Genomic DNA, 25,451 nt, shown 5'->3' with positions numbered 1-25,451 from the left:
TTCTCTGTGTCTTGGTTTTTTTAATATATAAAATGGGGACAGTAAAAGTTTATTTCTATTTTATTAGAGCTTTAGTATAGATTAAATGAAGTAATATATGTAAAGGGTTTGGAACAATTCTTGGCAAATGGTAAAGACTATTAAGCATATGCTATTCTAAGCTATGTAGTATAGTGTTGAAATTCTCAGTCTGTAGTAATGGGCTATTGTAACTGCATTTTATTCAGTTAAACTAGTCTGTATTCCAGTTATCGGCAGGTATAAATTACTGTTTCAAGTAAATAGTTCAGTCATAGGAACAGAGCCCATGCACTTTTAATCATTTTGGCGAAGGTTTTTCTTTAGTATCTGGTTAGTTGTTACAGGGTTTGGCTTCCAACTAGTGGCAGATAACCTTCCAAATGCCCATCTGCAAACCCATTTTATCTTTAGGAGATTAAAGAAGTTAACTCTCTACTTGGCTGGCTAGCTGGCTGGCTTATTTATTTATTCATCCATTCATTCTGGGGATTGAACCTAGGATGCTTTACCACTGAGCTACATCCTCAGCTCTTTTTTATTTTGAGACAGGGTCTTGCTAGGTTGCTGAGGCTGGTCTTGAACTTTCAGTCCTCCTGCTTTAGCCTCCCAATTCACTGACACAGGCATGGATCACTGCATATTTAAAAGAAGTACTCAGATTATGTATTTTCTCTTTGGTTAATAGCAAAGTGTAATAAAAGTATGCTGAGGAAAGGATTTGTACAATTAAAAATCTGACTGTTACCATTTTAAAAACACTATATATTTGGGATTCTTGCTGATCCAGACTTTAAAAAGCAAAATATATTCTAATAAAGAACCTAGATAAATAAGCCTTTTGAAAGACATGTGGGGATGTAGCTTAGTGATAGAGTGATTGCCTAGCATGTGCGAGGCCCTGGGTTCAATCCCCAGCACTGCCAAAGAAAAAAGAGACTTGAAAGTTTAATCATTGCCCTTTTTTGCTGTACCAAGCAAGGATGGTGATAGTGGAATAAATGAGTAAAATTAAAATAACAAAACAAAACAACAACAACAACAAAACAGGCTCATATTAAGATAGCCTGTTACCACCAACTTGCTCACTTTGCATTCAACTGTCAAGTATGTTGGGATCCCAAGGAGATTCTTTTGTATCCATACATTCAAGTATAGTGTACCCATAGGTACTAGCTAGAATTCCTGAATTGTGTCCCATGTCCTATTGGGTGTATTCATAGTTATCAAACTGCTACAATTTTTGGCTTCAGCAAGTAGTTCATGTAGGTTCAAGTATTGTTGTAGAGAATGAACTTAAGACTGAATGCTAGATATCAAAGAGGGAAAGGGAATTACCATTTATTGGGTAGAATTTATGTGCCAGGTACTTAGGATATGTTCAGTAGTTGTGAGAAGGGTTAATACCTAAGAAGCTATCTAATTTCAGGTTCAGTTTTTTAGTACCTGTCCATTTAACACAGTTACTGTTATTTTTTCCCTCCCTAATTTGTATGCCAAACTGCTGTTCGTACCCTCAAGGGACTGGTTAAGTCAGGAAGGACAACACAAAAGTTGATATGGCTTTTGTTACAGAGTAGTAAAAGTATTACACATATAATACTTAACATGAGTTTCTTCATTAAGCGCTCATAAAACCTGTTTAAAAAGACACTATCCTGGGCTGAGGTTGTGACTCAGTGGTGGAGCACTTAACTAGCAAGTGTGAGGCACTGGGTTTGAGTCTCAGTACCACATATAAATAAATAAAAGGTATTGTGTCCATCTACAACTAAAAATATTTAAAAAGAAAAAAGACACTATATTACCAGATGAGAGTTGTGAGGCCTAAACAGGTTTTTAAATGTCTGTAGTTCTCTTGTTGATTGTGACAAATCTCAGATGCCAATGGTGGAAGACTTTAAGGCAGTATAATGATTTCTAATATATATAGTGGGGCTTTTTTATTTTTTAAAAACTAGTATTTTATTTATTTTTATGTGGTGCTGAGGTTCGAACCCAGTGCCTTGCATGTTCTGGGCGAGTACTCTACAGCTAAGCCACAACCCCAGCCCCATATAGTGGGGCTTTTATGTACAGAAGAATAATTCAGGTTATTTTATTTTCAAAGTAATATTTGAGTCAGACATGGTGGCATAAGCCTGTAATCTCAGTGACTTGGGAGACTGAGGCAAGAGGATCTCAAGTTCTAAGCCAGCCTCAGCAACTTAGGCTCTGTCTCCAAAAATGAAAAAGTCTGGGTCTGTAGCTCATTGGTTAAGCACCCCTTGGTTTAATCCCTAGTGCCCCTGCCCCCCAAAAAGTATCATTTAGGCATCTTTTGCATATATTAGGATGATTTTGGATATGAAGTGGAATAATTCACTATGCAGTAGATCCCAAAGAAATATCTTTTGTGGCTCAGGTACAGTATTATTTCATCAGTTATCAGACAGATTCTTTCCTGAAGATAAATTCACAAATATGCCTTATTTCTCCTCTTTCTGTCTCCCTTTCTCCATAGCATTCATAACAGTTCAGTAGCCTGGTTCTAAAACTTCACCTGAATCTGGTGCATTGTTGCTAGATCAAGTCTCCCGAATGTGTCCTTTGCTGGGGAGTTCCCGTCTGATAAGGATTCTTTTGAACAGGGTGGGGGCAGTATGAGACCCAGAGCTTGAGCTGAACTCTCATCCCCTTAACCTCTGCCCCTATTTCAGAGTTTATACTGACTTGGTAGAGACTCTGTATGGAGCCAAGAGTTCAGCACTTGTTTACAATTGATGGAAAGATAGTTGTATTCAGAGGCGGTTGTTGGGTCCTTGGATAGTCATGGATGTCTGCCACTATCTCTGGTGGGTGCAGGGAATGCTTGAACATCTAAGACTGGAGATTTGTAATGGATGACTAAGAAGGAATGAAAAGAAACTCTGATGCTAGATAGGTTGTAGCAGTTGTTTTTTCTGTGGGAGCAGAAAAGAGAGAGAGATCAGAGAGTCTTATAAACCTTTATTTCATAAACAAAAAAGCTGAAATTGGTTGCTTAGATTGAAAATTTCTTGTGTTGGGCAAATATATCAGTAGTGGAAGGATACCCTAGATCAAAGCTACCCTTTCCCAAATTATGCATAGTTTTATAAATCAGCATTTTCTTAAAAAAATCTTATGGTGCTCTAAGTAAGCTGAGAGTACAGCAGCGTAGTCCTTATGAATTTTTTTCCCCCTTTAAGTTTCTGGGGGATCAAATTCATGGCCTCATTCATACCAGGCAAGTGCTCTACCACTGAGTTATACCTTAGCCCTCACAGGTTAGTCTTTACATGATTTTTCTGGGTACACTGTAGCTTCTGTACCTGAAGTAGTTTTGTAAATGAATATGAAAGAAAAGCTTCTTTCTTGGAAGATTGTTAATAGTCACTGTGAACCAAAATTGAACATACTTTTTGGTAAACATAGGAAAAGATAAACTATAGAATATTAAGATTCAAAATGAGAATATGGTGTTATAACCTTTTCTTCTGTCAGCACAAAATTCAACATGCTGAGTATGGTCTGCCCTATAGATAGATTTTTGTCTCACTTGCAGGATGTTTATTTTTAGTTTTTATTTATTTTTAGATTTTTATTTTAGTTGTTGGAAGCAATACCTTTATTTTATTTATTTATGTGGTGCTGAAGATTGAACCCAATGCCTTACACGTGCAAGGCAAGCGCACTACCACTGAGCATAATAGTTAGCATATCCTCTTCCAGACTAAAACTTGTCCTCCATGCTATTTAATTACTCCCCTATTAAACTATCACACATCCCCAGCCCAGGATATTTAAATGAAAGCATGTTAGTTGTCAAAACTTGCAGGGATTTTATAAAAATTTAGATTTCTGGTTTTCTTGATATATTGAAGATCTAATATTGAGCTTGGATTTCTATGTGGAATCCATTGCTGAAACAGAGTGGTGTAATGTCTGTCCTCTTTAGATAAGCATGCACTCTCAGGTTTGTCACAGACCCATGTGGCATCCTGAAGTTTCCTGCTAGTTGTCCACAGACATTTAAGTTTATAACAACACCTATGTTAAAGAATGAAAAATTTTAGGGCTGATGAGAGTTTAGGAAAATGGAAACTCTTATAAGTGTAATCTAATAATATCTATCAAACTGATATTGTGTATGTTACTTTTGCAGTTAACAGTTTAAAATTTTTTTTTTTTTTTTAGAGAATTTTTTAATATTTATTTTTTAGTTTTCGGCGGACACAGCATCTTTGTATGTGGTGCTGAGGATCGAACCCGGCCGCACGCATGCCAGGCAAGCGCGCTACTGCTTGAGCCACATCCCCAGCCCCAACAATTTAAAATTTAAAAATAAAAAATTTAAAATTACAAATTTAGGAGTTTATTCTAGAAATTAATCCTAAAGAAATGGTAGTTATATTCAACAGATATTTCTTTCAGCATTTATAGTAGTAAAAATATTTGAAAACAACTCAAAAATTAAATAGGGGAGTAATTAAATAGTGTGGAGGACAAGTTTTAGTCTGGAAGAGGATAGAAAAATGGGATTACAGGGAAACTCACTATCTTTGTGATTTCATTTTTAAAAAAGAATTATTAAGAAAAAATACATATTTTTAAAAAACCATTAATTCTCATTTCATGTGCCAAGTTTTCAAGGTACTTCTCTCTGCCAAATTGAGCCACTCAGGCTCTAGCTTCTTACTTAGAGTGCAGGTTTTATATTCAGGGTTATCTTTTTTTTCTTGTACTGAGGATTGAACCCAGGAGTGCTTTACTATTGAGCCACATCCTCAGCCTTTTCTATTTTTTATTTTGAGCCAGGGTCTCACTAAGTTGCTTAGGGCCTTGCTAAATTGCTGAGGCTGGCTTTGAACTCTCAATCCTCCTGTCTCAGTCTCCATTGCCTCAGTCTCCAGAGTCAAGGATTACAGGCATGTGCCACCACACCCAGCACAGAGTTCTGTTATGAAGTTGCTCTTAGGAATGGATATCAGTGCCCTCAAGTAGCAGAAAGTATCTTGAAATCCAAGAACAGAGTGTAAGCCTAGAGTAGCATTTTAGGCTTCTTTTTGTAGCTCTACCTCTTCCACTTACCAATCAAGCCATCAGATTTGCTAAGCCAGGAGGATTGAGATAGTACTGTCAAGAATGAAGGGGGCTTCTCAGTAACTTCTTGAATTTGGCTGTCCTGACAGTTACAGGGTTAATTGCTGAATTAATTGCTCTACTGGATTGTGACCCCACTGGAACACCTGGTGTGTGGGACAGTGGGAAAACATGAGTGAAAGTTTGCATCCTGGTATAACTGCTTCTTTGCTGAGTAACCATAGCAACCTCTATTTTTTCATCCCTAAAACAGTAATAATCTCTGTTAGGGGTTGTTTTAAAAAACAAATAAGATAATATATATGAATTACCCAGCATTTAGCTGCTATAGTCATCCCTGCATCTTTTTTCTTCACTTAAATAGAGAACAGAAATTTGTAGCTTTTTTTAACATTTAATGATCATTTACTGTATGCTTACATTATTAAAACATCTCATTTACCCTTCCTGGCAGCTCTGTGAGGTTATTCTCTTGTTTTCTCCATTTTACAGATGAGGAAACTGACAGTTTAACACTTGGCCAAGGTCACACAGCTGGTAAGTGGCAGAGCTGAACTCTGTGTGATCCCAAAGCCTGGGTCCTTTTTATCTTTTTTTTTTTTTTTTTTAAAGTTGAGGTATAGATTTACAAACAATGAAACACAGATCTAAAGTATAAAATTAAATCATTTTTCACAAATGTGTGTACCTTGTAATCGACATTCGATCGAGGTAAGAACATTTACACCCCTTCAGAAAATTCCATTATGTTTTTTCCAACTCTCTATCCCAAAAAGTAAAAACTTCTGATTTTTGTCATGTTAGATTGGTTTTGCCTGTTCTAAAATGTTACATGCATAGAATCAAACAACACTTGCTCTTTTGTGCTTTTATTTTTGAGACTTAATCCGTGATGCAGGGGTATTAATAGTTTTTTTTTTTTTTTTTAAACTGTTGTGTGGTATTCCATTGACTGTGTCACAATTTATCTGTTCATCTGTTTATATCTGGGCTGTTTCTAGTTTTCACCTACTACAAATAAATTGGTTATAAAATTTTTGTACAAGATTTTTATGGATGTATATTTTTATTTCTCTTAGACATACTTTAGGGATTGTTTGGTTACATGGTAGGTTTTTTTTTTTTTTTTTTTTTTTTTTCTTGTTTTGGGTGAGTGCTTTGACACTAAGCCACACCCTCAGCCCTTTTTATTTTAAGACAGAGTCTTGGTAAATTGCTTAGTGCCTCGCTAAATTAATGAGGCTGACTTCAAACTTGGTGATTCTTCTGTTTTATCCTCTGGAGTGCACCTAGTTGTATGTAAACCTTTTTGTGAAATTGTCAAACAGTTTTCCAAAATGTTTACATATTTTACAGTTCCAATAGTATATGAGTTCCAGTTGCAGATATTTGCAAGCATCTGGTGTTGTTAGTCTTTTTAATTTTAGTAATTTTAGTGAGCATTTTTATAAATGGATTGATGTGGTTTTAATTTTCATTTCCTCAGTGATTAATTGTGTTGGTCACTTTTTAATGTATTATCTTTTTGATGTCTTTTCAAGTTTTTGACCATTAAAAAATTGTGTTTTTAAAAATTCATTTATTGAGTTCTAGGTGTTTTTATTCTGGATACAAGTCCATCATCAAAGATGTGTATTTTGAATATTTTCTATTAATCTGTGGCTTTCCTTTTAACATGTTTTATAGTGAGCTGAACAGTTAGGGTTTTATGAAATCCAGCTTATGATTAATGTTTTCTGTGTCTTTCCTAAGAAATCTTGGCCTAACCTGAGGTTGCAAAGATATTCTATGTTTCTTCCAGAAATTTTATGGTTTTATTGTTTACACTAATCTATCTTAATTTTTTTTGTGTCTTTTTTTTTTTTTAAGAATTTTTTTTTTTTTAATATTTATTTTTTAGATATCGGCGGACACAACATCTTTGTATGTGGTGCTGAGGATCGAACCCGGGCCGCACGCATGCCAGGCAAGCGCGATACTGCTTGAGCCACATCCCAGCCCCTTTTTTGTGTCTTATTAAATAGAAATCAAAATCTTGGGGCTGGGGTTGTGGCTCAGTGGTAGAGCGCTTGCCTAGCACTTGTTGAGGCACTGTGTTCAATCCTCAGCACCACATAAAAATGAAATAAAAATATTGTGTCCACCTACAACTAAAAAATAAATATAAAAAAAAATCAAAATCTTTTTTATGTGAATAAAAATAAAGACTGTCTTAATATTTTGATGCTTTTGTTGAAAATAATTTGAGTCTACTTAAATAGACGTCATATCTCTTTCATTAATCTTTTTATCTTCTTACAAATACCATTTTGAGTTGCTTACTGTAGCTTCTTTATAATCTTGAAATCAGATAGTGTTAGTCTTCTAACTCCATTCTCGTTTTCAAAGCATCTTGATCTAGCTTTTCTTCTTTTTGTTCTTTTTCTTTTGTTTCCATATAAGTTTAGAATCAGCTTATCATTTTTTTTTAAACACAAAACAGCTTGCTAAGTTTTTGATTGAATAACATTGACTCTATCCATTTGGGTAAGAATTTTCATCTTAATAGCAGTGAGTTTTTCCTCTATTTTTCCACTTATTTAGGTCGTCTTTATTTTTTCTCACTAATGTTTTAAAAAGTTTAGTGTTGAGATCTTGTATATCTTCCTTTAAACTTATCCCTATTTTGTTTTTTAATACTACAATAAATCATATTGTTTTTAAAATTTATTTTCCAACTGTTTTTTTCTAGTGTATAGAAATGTTATTGGTTTTTGTGTGTTGAGTTTATATCCTATGACATTGTTAAATTTGTTTACTAGCTCTTCTAACTTTTAAGAAATAAACTCATTGGGACTTGTATATCTTGCGATGTGTACTTCTGTGAATAAAGACAGTTTTATGTCTTCCTTTTTGATGTTTATGACTTTTATTTTTCCTAATTTATTGCATTGGCTAAAATTTCCAATACAGTGGTTGATAGAAGTGATGAGAATGACATTCTTGCCTTGTTCTTAATCTTGAGGGGAAAGAATTCAGTTTCACTATTAAGTATGATGTTAACTCTATAGGGTTTTCTTTTATTTTTAAAACTGTGGTAAAATACACATAACATTTATACCATGTTAACTATTTTCAAGTATGCAGTTCTGTGGCATTGAATACATTCATATAAATTGTGCAGTCATCACCAATGTCCATACACAGAATTCTTCTCATTTTGCAAAACTGTAACTTGGTACCCATTAATAGTAAATACCTGGGCTGGGGGTTTAGCTCAGTGGTAGGGCATTTCCTAGCACATGTGAGATACTGGGTTCGATCCTCGGTACCACATAAAAATAAATAAAATAAAGGTATTGTGTTCATCTACAACTAAAAAGAATTGTAAATACCCATTCCCCTCAGGTTTGTCAAATGTACAAATAAAAATAAATGTCCATATATGTGAGGGCTTTTGCCTAGGCTCCCTAACTCATTGTCTTATATGTCTGTCATTATGTCAGAACCACTGTTTTGATTACTGTAGCTTTGTAGCAAGTTTTTGTTTTCTGCCTCTATGAATTTGACTATTCTGGGTATCCCATATAAATACAGTCATGTAGTATTTGTCCTTTGTGCTTACTTCAGTTAGCATAATGTCTTCAAGGTTTATCAATATTGTATATCAGTATTGTTAGAATTTAATTTTTAAGGCTGAATAATATCATCTATATATACCCCATTTTGTTTATTCATTCACCCATCATTGATGGACACTTTGTGTTTCTTCCAACTTTTGGCTGCTATGAATAATCCTGCTCTGAACATGGGTTTACATGGATGTAACTCTTTGAGTCCTTACTGTAAATTCTTTTGGGTCTAGACCCAGAAGTAGACTTGCTGGACCATGTAGTAATTCTATTTTCAATTTTTGAGAAGTGCTATACTGTTTACCTGCTAGCTTTACGATTTTTATATTCCTACCAGTAGTGCCCAAGTATATTAGTTTCTCCACATCCTTATCAATACTTTCTGTGTTTTTGATGTACATTTTAAAAAAAATATTTATTTTTTTGTTTTAGGTGGACACAGTATCTTTATTTATTTTTATGTGGTGCTGAGGATCGAACCCAGTACCCCGCGCATGCCAGGGCAGCGCGATACCACTTGAGCCACATCCCCAGCCCCTTGATGTACATTTTAATGATTAATGATGTTGATCTTTTCATGTGCTTATTGGCCATTTGTATATCTTGTTTGGAGAAATGTCAGTCTATTTTTTTGTCTGTTTTTAAAATTAGATTCCCTAGGGGGTGTTCTTTCAGTATTTCTGGTTATTAACCCCTTATCTATCAGATATATGATTTACAAATATTTTTTTCCCATCCTACAGGTTGTCGTTTTGCCTTGTTGGTTATATTTGATCCACAGGAGTTTAAATTTTTTCTTGTTTTGTTTGTTTTTGGTGTTGGAGATCAAACTCAGGGCCTCCTGAATGTTAAGCAACATATTCTACTACTGAGCCTAGCCCTGGAGTGTTTTTGTTTGATGTACAATTATTTTTTTTCTTTTGCTACCTGTGCTTTTTGTATCATAGCCAAGAAACCATTGCCAAATCCAATGCCATGGAACTTTTTTTTTTTTTTTAAGTTTTATAGTTTGGGCTTTTGAATTTTAAGTCTTTGATGTGGAACTAATTTTAGCTTGTGGTATAAGGTAAGGTTCAACTTCATTCTTTTACATGGAATATAGTTTTCCTAGATTTATATGTTAGGAAGATTGTTCTTTCCTCATTGAATAAGGAAACATTGTCAAAATTCATTTGGCCTGGCTCAGCATGTGCAAGGCTGTGGGTTAAAACTCCCAGCAACCCCCAGCCCTCAACCCCTTGCCCAGTCATTTGTCCATATATATGAGTGTTTCTTCCCTGGCTCTCTGTTCCATTGACTTTATGTCAGTATTACATGTATCAATTACTGTAGCTTTGTAAATAAGTTTTTTTTTTTTTTTTTAAATGCTCTTCCCCACACCCCCCCATACTGGGGATTGAATCAGGGGCCTCATACATGCCAGGCAAGTGCTCTGATATTGAGCTACACCTGTATCCAGTTGTAGATGCTCTTTATCAGCTTGAGAGCTTTTATCATGAATATTTATAAAACTTTTCAACTTTTGATATTCCTGCATCTTGATATTTAGATTGTTAATGTGAATTATACTAATTGAATTTTGAAAGTTGAACCAGCTTTATTTATAATCATCTAGTCGTGCTATATTATAATTTTCATATCTTGCTGAATTCAATTTAATAGTGTTTTATTATGGATTTTTATGATCATGTTCCTAAAAGCCAATGCCTATGTCTTAACCTCACCGCCACACTGTCTCCAAGATTTTTCTTTGACTTGTTATTTTAGGTACATTTCCTCTTGTCTAAATCTGCATTAGTTTTTTTTGTATAATCTTAAATCACCCAAGTGTATTTCTAGATAGGTGTAAGCTTTCCTTCTACTTTAAATTTGAAGTCCCATCCTGTCGTTTGTTCTGTAAGCAAAAAGATGAGAAGTTGGTGCATTGGTGTGTATTCCCACTTAGAATCCACTAGGTGGCAACAGGGCCTAACTGAAGAGCAAAGAGTGAGGACTTAGACTGAAAAAGAGCAGAAGACAATATTTGGAAAACTCAAAATTAAGCAGAACAAAAAACAAAATTTTCTATAAAGTAGTACTTCTAGCCTTCAAAATTTGAGAGAATGAAGTTATACCTTTATTTCATTCTAAGAGCATGTAAAAATACATGGGAATCCATTTTGGCATCTTTTTTCCTTTGCCTCTCAAATGTCAAAATCTTGGCTTACTCAGTAGATATCTAGTCACTTTTCTCTGAATATTTGAGTAAGGAAGAAGCAAGATGGAAGGGTAAGGTGATAGAACAGAGAAGGACATGTTTTTTCCAAGAGTCATTTACTGAGTGTGGCACACATCTTTAATCCTATCTACCCTGGAGGCTGAGGCAGGAGGATTACAGGAGACTGCAGGAGGAGGCATTAATGGCCCCATCATGTTCTCTGGATCTTAGCCTCCATTCTTTTGGAGTCCATTTATGAATGTCTAGTCTCAGATGTGGAATTTTCTTATAAAAATGGAAGTGTGAGAACAAAGATTTTCCTGGGTAAAGAATTAAGATAATGGTGGAGGAAGAAGATGTGAGGTTCCAGGAAGCTATGGGTAGGATTTATGGGGCTGTGACAAGTAAAAGAAAGGGGTAACATGAGTTTATAATGCTAATCTGAGGTAATTAAGAAGAGGAAAGACAACTAGACTGAAAGCAGTGTGAGCTGGCAAGGTAGGCCAGCTTGTTTAGTATGACATTGAGGCCTGCTGTTTTTTTAGTATGACAGTGATGCTGACTTTGGCATATTAATGATCTTATTACCTACTTAACTGGCATGGTTCTGATTTGTAACTGAAAATAACTCATTGGTAATAAACTATTATCTACAAATACATTTGTAGTAACAATGATGTATGTAATTTGGCAACTGAAGTTCATATATGAAGTTCATATTTGAAACATGACATATACCTGTCACCATCTAGTTACTGGAAAATTATAAAATAAGGAAAGTGTTGATGCAATCCCTTTCATCATACACAACATGTATCAAAGTAAATTGAAAATGCTGCTGCTGAATGAATATAAGTGAAGATTATAAAATCTTAGTAAATATGTGGTATATATAAATCTATTTTCTCTTATTCTTTCCTAGCAATTGAAAACTACCACTAATTCCCTCTATAGTGATAGTGGAGTTCTGAGAACTGTAATATTTCTCATTGATTTTATGTGTGTATTCACAAAAGGATCTTTGCAACTTGCTACCCATTTTGTGGCAGCCAGGTTTAGTAGAAACACCAGAGTGTTTTGTTAGCTGAGTGTGGCACACACCTTTAATCCTAGCTACCCTGGAGGCTGAGACAGGAGGATTACAAGCTTGAGGCCAGCCTGGGAAACTTAGTGAGACCCTCTCTTAAAACAAAACAAAACAAAATAAAAGTAAAAAGGGCTGGGGACATAGCTCAGTGGTAAAGTGCCCCCTGGGTTCAATTACAAGTACCAAGAAAAAAAGAAAAAAGGACGTTTTATTGATGATTCAATAGAGAAATTATTAAGAAAGAATAAAATGGAAGTTCTGAAGTTGAAACATAAATGAGAAACTAAGGAGGAACCAGCAGCAGATTTGAATTGACACAGGAAAGAATGGTTGAACTTGTAGTAGATTTGTCAATCCAGATTATCAAATATAAAGAACAGAGAAAAATGACTGATGAAAAAGAACAGATTTTATGTGAGATCTGTGTGATAACATCAAGTATATGTGTAATGAGAATCATAGGAGATAAATGAGAGAAAGAGGTAGAAACATATAAGAAGAAATAATGGCCCCTGAATTTGATGATAAACATTAATCTATAGATCCAAGAAACTTGACAAACTCTAAATAAGATAAGCTTCAAATTGTTGGAAGACAGCACAAACAGAAGACCTTGAATGTAGCAAGAAAAATTCATTATGTATCAGAAACAGTGATAGAATTTGTGTTGACTTCTCATCCAAAATAATGGAAGCTGGCAGTGGGATAACATATTCAAGGTATGGAAAGAAAAATTTGTCAACCAAGAATTCTGTATGCAGCAAAACTATTCAAAAAAGAGCACAAACATTCTCATAGTAGTAAAGAAATCTCAAAGGGATTAAAATGGAATACTAAAAATATTTTGTACAAAAGGAAATAGTAAAGGAGAAAGAGAGGCTTAAAAATATTGGGACAAAGCCAGAAAAATGGCATATATAAGTCCTACATATCAATAATTATGTTAAATGTGAATGGATGAAGGCTGGGATTGTGGCTCAGTAGTAGAGTGCTTGCCTAGCATGTATGAGGCAACATCTTAAAAAAAAAAAAAAAAGTGAATGGATACACTATTCAGTTAGCCTGGGTAGAAATCCAAATTTAGACTGTCAATAATAGACATACCTTATTTTCAAAGACATGATTGAAAGTGAAAAGGTGAGTAGAGTGAGATTGTGCAAAAAGTAACCACAGGAGAGCTGGAGTGACTTTATTAATATTAGAGTTTAAGATAAGAAACATTATTAGAGACGAACTTTTCATAATGACAAGAGTCCACCAAAATACACAAAACAAAAACTGATAGAAATTAAAGGAGAAATAGCCAATTTAACAATAATATTTGAAAATTTCACTGTCCCACTCTTAATAATGATACAATAATTATACAGAAAATTAACAGAAATATAAAATACTTCATCAGCACTATCAAACAATTTGACACTTGTGTTGAGTACTATATGCAGAATACATGTTCAGGTTACATGGGACAGTCTTTAAGAATGTTCTGACAGGCTGAGGACATAGCTCAGTGGTAGTGAACTTGCCTACCATGCTCAAGGACTTGGGTATGATCTCTAGCACGGCCACCCCCGCCCTCAGGAAAAAAAATAAAAGGCAAGGGGGAAAAAATGTAGGTCATAAAATAAGTCTTAATTATTTTCAGAGCAAAACCATACAGGGTATATTCTGTGACCACAATGGAATTAGAGATTTTTAACAGAAATCTATGATATTCCCAGATATTAGAAATTAAATAGCACATTCACAACTTAGGATCAAAGCAGAAATTCCAAAGCAAAATTTAAAACACTTTTAATTAAATGAAAAGTCAACATATATGAAATGTAGCTAAAGCTTTGCTTAGAAGATTGATGCCTCCCATACTGCTTTCATAATTTCCTGTAGTAGAAAGCAGTGAAATAGATGGCACAAAAACAATAGTTTAGAGAATGTTAACAAAACTAGAAGTTGTTTCTCTAAAAAGATCAAAGAAATTAACAACCCAACCCCCTACCTACACTGACCAAGACAGTAAAAAGGACAGATATAAAAATCAGGAGTAAAAGAGGTCACTACTGCCCCATAGAAATTTAAAAGGACTACAGTCAAGGAGATGTCATGAACAACTTTATTTTAACAAATTAGACAACATATGAAATGGACAAATTCCTAGAAAGAAAGATTATCAAAAGTGATGGAGGAGGAAAATAGAAAATAGGAACAGTCATAAAAATGAATTACATTTTCTAGAAATGGAAGCCAAGTCCCAGGTGGATTCATTGATGAATTCTATCAAACATTTAAAAGAAGCAATAATAGTAACCTTTCACAAACTCATTAAGAAAATAGAAGAAAAGGGAACACTTTTCAGCTCATTTAATGAGTGTAACATATCCCTTATAAACTCAGGCAGAAAATGTTTAAGAAAATATTAGCAAACCAAATTCAGCAACATGAGAAATATATAATGGATTATATACCAAATATATATTGATTACTTGAAACATTTCAGGAGTGCAAGCTTCAATTAACACATAAAAATTAATGTAATATACCAATTGTCAACAGATGTTACCTTAAAATATAAGATATGGGATTGGCTCAGTGGAGTAATGCTTGCCTAGTATCCACAAGCCCCTGAGCTCCATCTCTAGCATTGCAAAGAGGAAACAAACTACCACCAACAAAAAACCCAAAACAAAACAAAAGGCAGGCAGGTGGTAAATATTTTAGACTTTTGGCCTATATAGTCTCTGTTGGAACTACTCAGCCCTGTTTGTTTACTACCATATGTAAAAAAAAAAAAAAAAAAAAAAATCGATGTGGCCATATTCCAGAAAAACTGTATTTATGAAAATAAGATAGTTTGGGCTTGGAATGTGACTCAGTGTTAGAGCACTTGCCTAGCATAAGTGAGGCCCTGGGTTCAGTCCCTAGTACCATAACAAGCAAACACCACCCCCATCCCTGAAAAAAAATCCATAATAGATAACTGGCCCACAGGTCATGGTTTGCTTTATTAATAAAGGTTAAAAAAATGTAATCATCTACATAGACAAACATTTGGCAAAATCCAACACTGGTGATTCATGATTAAACTTCTCAGCCAACTAGAAATAAAAGGCACCTTCTATCTGATAGAGTATCTACGAAAAGCGTACAACTAGCATATTTAATGACAGAATACTGAGTATTTTCTCCCTAAGACTGAGAATAAGGTGGGAAAAAATGGCAATTCCTACCAAGTCTTTGAACATCATACCGGAAGTTCTAGCTAGTGCAATAAGAGAGAAAAAGGGATCCGAATTGTAAAGAAATAATTAAAATTGTCTTTATTTGATGAATAATTCTATATATAATCCTAAAGAATCCACAAAAACAAAAATTGGGACTGATCAAGTCACAGGATACTAGATAAATACAAATATCAATGATATATTTATTTATATACTAGCAGCAATCCAAAAATAAATGTAATGAAACAATTCCATTCATGGTTGTATCCAAAGAATAAAATACTTAGAAATTAACAAAATCAGAATAAGATTTATACAGCTATGAAATACTACTAAGAGAAATTTAAAAGATTTAATTAAATGCAGACAATTCTGTGTTTATGGATTAAAAGTTTTAAGTATTGTTAAGTTGGTAATTTCTCCAAATTGATATATTCATTTAGTGCAGTCTCCATAAAAAAATTCCAGCTAATTTTTTTTAGAAGTTGACAAATTAATTTTAATGTTTTTATGGAATTGAAAAGCACTTAAAACAGTACAGTTTTGAAAAAGAACAAAGTTAAGTTCAAAGAAATCACACTATGCAGTTTGAAAAATAAGAGACACAAAAATCAAGATAGGTGATACTGCTGTTAGAGTAGGCAATGGAATTGAATTGAGAGTTCAGTAGTGCTTTTTTTTTTTGGCTACAGGGATTGAGCCCAAAGGCACTTTACCACTGAGCTACATCCCCAGTCCTTTTTTTTTTTTCTTTTAAATATTTTTTTAGTTGTTATTGAGCACAATGCCTTTATTTTATTTATTTTTTTGTGGTGCTGAGGATCGAACCCAGCGCTTTGCACGTGCTAATAAATGAGTGCTCTACCAATTGAGCCACAACTCCAGTCCCCATCCCCAGTCCTTTTCATCTTTTGAGACAGGGTCTCTCTAAGTTGCTGAGAGTAACCTTGAACTTGCCATCCTACCTCATCCTCCTGAGTCACTAGGATTACCGGAATGTGCCACAATACCCAGTTTGAAATAGTAATGGTAGTATATCTTTTATTTATACGGTGAGTTGAATTTTGACAAGATTTCCAAGACAATTCAATAGAGAGATGATAATTTTTTTTTCAACAGATGGTGCTGGGAGAGCTGGGCACCGTTATACAGTTCTGTAATCCTAGCTAGTTGGGAGACTAAGGCAGAAGGATCCTAAGTTTGAGTCCAGCCTCAGTAGCTTATCAAGACCCTGTCTCAAAAAGGAATGGGGATGTAATTCAGTGGTAGACTGCCTCTGGGTTCAGTCCTTAGTACTGCAAAAACTAAATAATATAAAACAAAAACGAAATGTGATTCTGGGGAAAATGGGATATATACTTAAAAAAAATCCTAAAAATAAAACTCAGGCCCTTTATAGTAGAAACAAACATTAACTCAAAGTGTATAATACCCCTTAATATATGACTTTTTTTTTTTTTTTTTTTTGTGGTGCTGGGGATTGAACCCAGGGCCTCATGCCTGCCAGGAGAGCAGTTTACCACTGAGCTACACCCCCTGCCCCCAATATAAGTTCTAAAACTACAAATTGTACCAAACAATAGTTTTGTGATTTTGGATGAGGCAAAGACTTCTTACACATGACACTAATGGCACACAGTCATAAAGGAAAAAAATTGATAAAGTGCCAACATGTAAATATAAAACTTAGACTTCAAAAGACATCTTTAAAGAAGATGAAAGCAGGGCTGGTATTGTGGCTCAGCGGTAGAGCGCTCGCCTAACATGTGAGGCCCTGGGTTTGATCCTCAGCACCACATAAAAAAAAAAATAAGAAAATAAAGGTATTTTAAAAAAGTAAATGAAAACATAAGCTTAAAGATTGAGGGAAAATATTTGAAAATCAAACATGATAAAGGAGTTGAATATAAAGGATTCTTAACAACTTGGTAAGACAACTCAAGCTTTACAAGCGGATGAAAATTATTGTATGAGTCTACAAAGAGCCAAAATTATAGAGACAAAGTGAAATAGAGGTGGCTAGGGGATGTGGAGAATAGGTAGTGTTTAATGGGTACAGAGTATTTGTTTAGGGTTATGAAAAAGTTCTGAAAATGGACAGTGATAATTGTTGCACAACATTGTGACTTCAACACTACTGAGTTCTACACTTAAAAATGATGAAGATGATAAACTGGGCATTGTGGTGCACGTTTCTAGTGCTAGCTACTTGGTGGGCAGAGGCCGGGGGAATCACTTGAGCTTAGGGGTTGAGGAACCCCCCACCTCTGCCCTGGGGCAATGTAACCAGACAGTGTCTCAGAGTAAAAAAGAAGAAGAAGAAAAGTTTAAAATGGTAACTTTTAAGTATATTGCATCACAATAAATATGTTTAAAAAATTTTAAACCATAGGGCAAAAGACTTTAACAGACCTTTCCTCACATTTAAAAGTGTTCAATACCATTAGTCATAAAATCATGAAAACATCCACTGTACATTTTGGAATGACTGTCAAAAAAACCATAAAATGTTTGTATGTGTAGCAAATGGAAATCTTGTATGTTGCTATAGGAATCTCAAATGATACAATCACTATGGAAATCAGTTTGGTAGTTAAACATAAACTTGCTATATGCTCTGGCTGTTTCACTTCTATCCAAGAGATAAAAACATATATCCACACAAAGACTGCATGCAAATGTTCGTAGTAGCATTATTCATAATAGCCCAAGCCTAGAAACAATCCAGATGTCCGTTAGCTGGTTAAATGATAAACAAAATGTGGAATACCCATATAATGGAATGCTCTTCAGCAGTAAGAAGAAATGAACTACTGATACATACTACAATGTGGCTAAGCCTAAAATTCATTATGCCAAATTCAAAAGAGTATATACTTTACATTTACATGTAAAGTCCAGAAAAGATAAATTTATAGAGAAAGAAAGCAAATCAGTAGTTGTCTATGGGGATTGAATGCAAAGAGGCTCAGAGGGAATGTTTAGGGTAATGGAAGTGCTTTAAAATTAAATTTTGGTGATGGGTGCAAAACTCAGTGAATTAGTACAACTCATATTTGAGTTTACTAGGGATATGGTTCAGTGTTAGAATGCTCCTTGCTTCAACCCTTTGCACAAACAACAACAAAAACCCCCTAATAACAACAAAAAAAGTCATTGAATTATACACTTAGAATGGATGAATTTGAACATATGCGAATTATACTCAAGAATGTATTAAAAGCAGTACCTAAGATTAGTTGGAATGAGGGGTAAAAAGACTTTTTGATAAAATATTGCACTGATGATTTGTGATATCTCTTATTTGTCATTTCTTGAAAATCCTTTATTCACAAAGCCTTACCCTTTGCCCTGATCTACTAGAAAGAAACTTCTTGTTTAGGAGGGTTGAATCAATTGTTAGGCATATGATTTTGGTGGACCCCAAAGTTAATACACATCTCATCAAGGCTGATGCAGAAAAAGCCTTCAAGGTCCAGGTTATATGTTAACTCTCTTCAGACATCTCACAAATGTGCTACTGACTGACATGCAGGCAAGTGTTTGGGAAGTGAAGGGATCTTGTCTATACTAGCTGAAAGTGGAGAACCCATGGAATGGTACCACCAGAAACTGCTGTTGGTAGAACAATTTTCACATGTGTTTCCTCACTGAGGCCTTACAGTGATACAAGATATGGGAAATGTCTTTAGTTTTTCCTTTACAGAGAAATAGTAGGTGTTTTAGGGTGGACCATCTTGTTCAAAGAGCATACAGTCATGATAGAGCTGGATGTACATGAAGATTTTCTGACTCAGTATCCCATATTGTTTCTTCTTGACCAACTGTTTTGCTCCAACTATTTACTGGTAAGAGGGGAGAAAGTATATAGACTTTGTGTGTTTTTTTTTGTCAGTTAGTCTGAATAGGAAGTGAAGTTGGGCTACAGTGTAAGTTTATGCATGGGTTGTATTCTAAGTACAATCAAGATGGCTTTGTTCTAATATCTGGGACCTATTAAAATTATACCTAGTGAATTGTAGTTTGTGACATGGATGGCTGAAAGTTTCTTAGTCTTGATTTGAGGAACAGACCACTTTCTAAATTATAAATTGTGCCAGAAATCCTACGGAAATTCATTTGACAAACATTTACAGAGTGCCTACTTTTTGCCAGGCCTCTGGACAGGGTATGGGATCCCATAGCCTGGTTAGACCCTGTTGAGGTACAGCTTAAGAGAAGTGGAATTGCATGGAATTTCCTTCATTGTTTCATTCTCTGAGGATGACTGTGTCTGCCCTGCTTTCCAAAGTGGCCACTTCCTTCATGGACCTAGAGCCCATTATTTTCTACTATCCCTGCAGCTGTGCTTTTCCACAGTTCCCCTTTTTGCTAAAAAATAGTTTAATCTTTCCTTCCTTTTCCTGTGGATTTTTCATCTGCTTTTGTAATTCTACAGTTTAGAGATTACAACTGTTAACATGTTTTTTTTTTTTTTGGTTTGTTTTGTTCTAGTCTACTTGAACTTCCAGTCTGCCTTTTTTTTTTTTCTTTTATAAGCACCAGCTTGGGTGTATTATACACTATGAGATTAGCATTTTGTGTATTAGGTTCTGTATGAGGTAACTTACATGTATTCTTACGCAGCCCTGTGAAACAAATACTATTATTATATCACATATTTGCAAATGACATAGATTTAAAGGTTAAGTAACCTGCCCAGTGCCTATAGTTAAGTACCAGAATTCTTACCTTCAACCTCTTTATTACCTTTCCAGAAATCTACTTCCAGCCATGACGATTGTGCCAAAATTGTTCTTTTCAAAAGTATCATTAATCATTTTTTAAAATCCTGCCTCATTTTTTGATGTTGAAAATGTGTGAACTGCATGTCTTTTGTGCAGTTTAGCTACACTTTTGTACATATACTTTTGTGAAAACACTATTGCTTCTTTGGTCCCTCAGCTCTGCCCTGAATGCTCACCTTGTCTATCTCACCCAGGTATTTATATATACCTTTAAAGTCTTCTTGAATATTATTTCTTCAAGGAAGCTTTTCCTGACTCTCTTACCCAAGACTTTATTGGTTCCTTCTATCATTTACTCCCATAATACCTTGTTTTTATCTTTTGCAGAGCTTTTCATACTTGGAATATTTGTTCAGTGGAATTTGTTCTTCCCTTTTCATTTTATACTTTTGTTTTTTCGATTTCTCCTGGCTCTTGCATTTGAGGTAAACAGTAAGTGTCCAATAACTATTTGTTAACTATTTTTCTCTTTCTGCTTGTAGCTTATTTACTTTTAACTCCACGATTGTGAATCATAAATAGCATCTTCCTGTAATTTGTACTTTTAGCTTTTCAGATCTATAATCCTCATGACTTCCTAACAGTTTTGAACTGTTCTACTCTTTCCCTTACTATACATGCCTTTTGTTTTCTCTATTGCATGTATTTATTTAGACTCCCATCTACAGAATGTACCCTTAAGCTCACATAGTTGTCTCCCCTCTTATAGCACTTACTTTTAAAAAATATGTTTTATTTTTTAGTTGTAGATGGACACAATACCTTTATTTTGTTTATTTATTTTTATGTGGTACTGAGGATCAAACCAAGTGCCTCACACATGTTAGGGAGTGCTCTACCACTGAGCCACAACCCTAGCCCTTACTTTTGTCTAAAAGAAACTGCAGAGAATTTTGGTTGTTGAAATATGTCATTGTTTTATTGACATATTTAAAGCCTACTCATTTTCTTTGTAAATAAATGGCATGTTTGTCCAAATGCTCATTTTTCAAAGAATGAATGTGTCATTCTTTTCTAATGTTTTCAGAAAACTTGGGAATAATTGGTGGTTAAAAATAAATGCCCAGAATGCTTGGCATCTGAGAAACATCAACACATGGAATGCCTTCTCTGTGTCCACAGTATGACAGAAGGAAAACTCCTGGGTTTCTATGAAGACTTATTGGTAGAATAGTCATCTGAATTTAACCTAGTTCATTCATTAGATTCTTTAGGTATGAGAGCATAAACCCAAATGCAGATCTGTATTTTTGGCTGCCATAAAATAATACAAATATTTATATACTTTGGAGAAACATACTCAATAACAAAACAAGTGTGATTATACCTCTCTCTAGTCAGAAGAACCATGGCAGGAAAGATTTGGCAACAGTTGAAAAATAGATAGCATGACGCCGTGGCAGGAAGCCCATGTTAAGCTGGTAGATTTGGCTTTGCTTTGGATGAGTCTTCAGTGGCTCAAAGTCAACTGGTGCATTTGTAAAAGTATAGATTCTAGGGGCTGGGGTTTTGGCTCAGTGGTAGCGTGCTCGCCTACATGCATGAGGCACTGGGTTTGAACCTCAGCACCACATAAAAATAAAGACAATAAAGTCCATCAACAACTAAAAAAGTATAGATTCTAGGGCACTGTCTCTGGTCTAGAGTAGGATTCTGGGATCTGCATTTTTAAAACTTTAAAAAAAAATTTGTTGTTGTTGTTGATGGACCTTTATTTTATATATTTATATGCAGTGCTGAGAATCGAACCCAGTGCCTCACAAATGCAATGCAAGTGCTCTACTCTGAACCACAGCCACAGCCCCTTTAAAACATTTTTATTGGTGAATTATAATTATATATAATAATGGGGTTCATTATGCCATATTTGTACATGTACATAAGGTAATTTGATTAATTACGTTCCCAGGTACCTGCCCTTTTCTTCCCTTCCTCTTCACCCTGAGCACTTGCTGTATCTACTGATCTCCCTTATATTCTTATTATTACTTTACTATTTTAATTAGTGCATTATAATTATATATTATATATGTATATATATAAATATAAAAGTGGGATTCATTGTGGTATATTGTGCATGGATATAGCATAATATGGTAGATTTCATTTGCCAGTACTTGTTCTCTCCCTTCCTCCCTCCCTCCCTCTTGATCCCCTTCATCTGTTCTCTTCATTATCTTTGTATTTTTGTGAGCACCACTCTGTTTAAAAAATTATTTCTCCCCCTCTTTCTAGCTTCTGCATAAGAGAGAAAACATTGGACCCTTAACTTTGAGCCTGATTTATTTCTCTTAGCATGAAATTCAATGGGTTCATCCATTTATCAACAAATGACATAATGTCATTTTGTGGGGGGGGCGGGGGGTACCAGGGATTGAACTCAGAGGCACTCAACCACTGAGTCACATCCCCAGCCCTATTTAGTATTTTATTTAGAGACAGGGATTCACAGAGTTGCTTAGCGCCTTGCTGTTGCTAAGGTTGGCTTTGAACTTGTGATCCTCCTGCCTCAGCCTTGGAGCCGCTTTGGATTACAGGTGTGTGCCACTGTGCCCAGCTTGTCTTTTTTCTTTATGGCTGAGGAAAACTCTACTGTGAACATATTCCACGTTTTCTTTATCCATTTGTCTGTTTACAGGTACCTAGACTGATTATGTAACTTGGCTGTTGTGAATTGTGCTGCTTTGAACATTGATATGCATGTATCAGTAGAGTATGCTGATATTAGATCTTTTGGATAAATACCGAGGAAAGGAGTAGCTGGTTCATGTGGTGGTTCTGTTCCTGGTCTTTTTCTTTTTGATACCAAGGATTGAACCCAGGGGTGCTTAACCACTGAGCCACATCCCCAGCCCTTTTTTATTTTATTGAGAGACAGTCTTGCTGAGTTGCTTAGGGCTTTGCTGAGTTGCTAAGGCTGGCTTTGAACTCTTGATCCTCCTGCCTCAGCTTCTCAAGCTGCTGAGATTATAGGCATGTGCCACTGTGCCGTGCTGTTCCTGGTCTTGAGAGTGGTTTTCAGAATGGTTGTACTAATTTGCCATTCCCACATAAAAAAATGTGTAAGTGTACCTTTCCCCCCACATCCTTGCCAACAGTTATTGTTATTTGTATTTTCAATGACTGACATTCTATTTTGAATGAGATGAAACTATATAGTTTTGATTTTTATTTCCCTGATTACTAGGGATGTTGAACATTTTTTCATATATTTTTTGACCATTTGTATTTTTTTTTTAATAAAAAAACTGGATATCCATATGTAGAATGAAAGTAGACCCCTGCCTCTCAACTCTGCACAAAAATCAACTTAAAGTGGACCAGAAACACTGAAACTGTTAGAAGAAAACACAGGGTCAACACTTCAGCATATTAATGCAGAAACCATATTCCTTGATAAGACTCCTAAAAGCTCAAGAAATAAAACCAAGAATCAGTAAGTGGGATAGCGTCAAATTAAAAAGCTTCTGTGCAGCAAAGGAAACAACTAAGAGTACATTTTTCTTTTGGCTTTGATTTGTTTTTTGGATTCTTGTCTCACTGTTCCTGCATTGTTGCTTCCTTTCTATCCTTGAGAAAAAATTTTGGGGAAGGCTAAAATTGACAAAACTCTTCTCCTCGTGCCTTATTTATTTGACTTTGCTATTCTTATAAGTCTGTTTCTTTCTGTCTCAGACTTAATATATGATAAGGCTCATGTTTTCCTTTCATTAGCATGAACATTTTAGTGGCTCATCTTATCTTACATTTAGGATTTAGGAAGTTGATATTACATTTTAATTTCGGTTAAGAAGAATGTGGTATGTCTGCTATCTTACTTACGTATTTTTCTTGTTTGAGACACATGGTTTGCAAAGGTCAGAATGAATGAATTTTGTACTTTCAGTTAAATGAAAAAATTTAAGACATTTGAACAGTGATTACTAGGGCATTCATACTAAGACATGCTATATAGCCATTTAAAAGATTGTTACATGCTATCAATAATATGTAGCTGAGTATAAAAGCAAATTGTAGAACAGTAGGTATAAAATGAGCTCATGTTTGTTTAAGCCACTCCCCAAACCCCTCAAATTAATATATTTGTCTCCTTATATGTGCATAGATAAAAGTCTCAAGGATATAAACTAAGTTTTCAGGGCTGGGATTGTGGCTCAGTGGCAGAGTGCTTGCCTTCCACATGTGAGGCACTGGGTTTGATCCTCAGCACGACATAAAAATAAATAAACAAAATAAAGATATTGTGTCCAGGGACTGGGGTTATGGCTCATCGGTAAAGCGCTCGCCAGGGCCTTGCATGTGCCCTGGGTTCAATCCTCAGCACCACATATAAATAAATAAAGTTTAAAAAAAAAGATATTGTGTCCATGTATAACTAAAATATTTTTAAAAAATAAGTTTTCAGTTTATATTAATTTATTATCTTAGTAATAGATAATATCAAATAATTTTCTTCACATGTGATTTCCGCTAAGGAATTGCTTAATTTAAAAATTATAAAAGCATTGGTTTTTAAATATAATGTGATATTAAAATCTATAATGTGGGCTGGGGATGTGGCTTAAGCGGTAGCGCGCTCACCTGGCATGCGTGTGGCCCGGGTTCGATCCTCAGCACCACATACAAACAAAGATGTTGTGTCCGCCGAAAAACTAAAAAATAAATATTAAAAATTCTCTCTCTCGGGCTGGGGATGTGGCTCAAGCGGTAGCGCGCTCACCTGGCATGCATGCGGCCCGGGTTCGATCCTCAGCACCACATACAAACAAAGATGTTGTGTCTGTTGAAAACTAAAAAATAAATATTAAAATTCTCTCTCTCTCTAAAAAAATAAATAAAAATAAAATAAAGATATTGTGTCCACCGAAAACTAAAAAATAAATATTAAAAAAAATTCTCTTTAAAAAAAATCTATAATGTATTGGTCTGGGTTGTGGCTCAGTGGTACACTGCTCATCTAGCATTTGTGAGGCACTGGGTTCAATTCTCAGCACCACATATAAATGAATAAAAAAAGGTCCATTGACAACTAAAAAAAATTTTATATATATATATATATATATATATATATATATATAAAATTTATTCTCCCTGTAAAATACCATTTCCTTAGCCAAAGTGCAGTGGTACATACTTGTAATCCCAGTGGCTCAGGAATCTGAGGCAGGAGGATTGCAGATTTGACGCTAGCCTCAGCAATTTAGAACTTTAGCAACTTAGAGCTGGTCTCAAAATTAAAAAAGAAAGAACTGGGGATGTAGCTCAGTGGTAAAGTACTCTTGGGTTCAATTCCCAGTATTGAGGGTAGAGGGTGGGGAGATGTGTGTGTGTGTGTGTGTGTGTGTGTGTTTGCACATACATATAATTTCCTTAAATCTAGAACATTGAAAAAATAGTACTAGGAATCTAGAGAGCTTCCTCTGTATTAGA

At 35.0% G+C, this 25,451-nt stretch overlaps 1 protein-coding gene across 4 annotated transcripts in view; it reads left to right on the top strand.

Annotated features, from left to right (window-relative positions):
- The window catches only part of Nr6a1 (nuclear receptor subfamily 6 group A member 1), a 211,325-nt gene that overhangs the window by 45,909 nt on the left and 139,965 nt on the right, over window positions 1–25,451 (top strand). For 2 of the 4 annotated variants that reach the window (XM_046451746.2, XM_046451745.2), the window contains exon 3: window positions 5,614–5,658. The exons of the other annotated variants lie outside the window; for them this stretch is intronic. In XM_046451746.2, coding sequence (XP_046307702.1) covers window positions 5,614–5,658 — 45 coding nt within the window. The remainder of the gene's footprint in view (window positions 1–5,613; window positions 5,659–25,451) is intronic. 4 annotated transcript variants of the gene reach the window in all.

Source organism: Marmota monax, unplaced genomic scaffold (assembly GCF_021218885.2).
Source record: "Marmota monax isolate L192 unplaced genomic scaffold, Marmota_monax_Labrador192_F-V1.1 WCK01_AAM20220418_F8-fsc00020, whole genome shotgun sequence".
In the NCBI taxonomy this organism is placed as follows: Eukaryota; Metazoa; Chordata; class Mammalia; order Rodentia; family Sciuridae; genus Marmota; species Marmota monax.
Note: the sequence above shows the minus strand (reverse complement) of the source record. Positions and strands in the feature narration are given on the sequence as shown.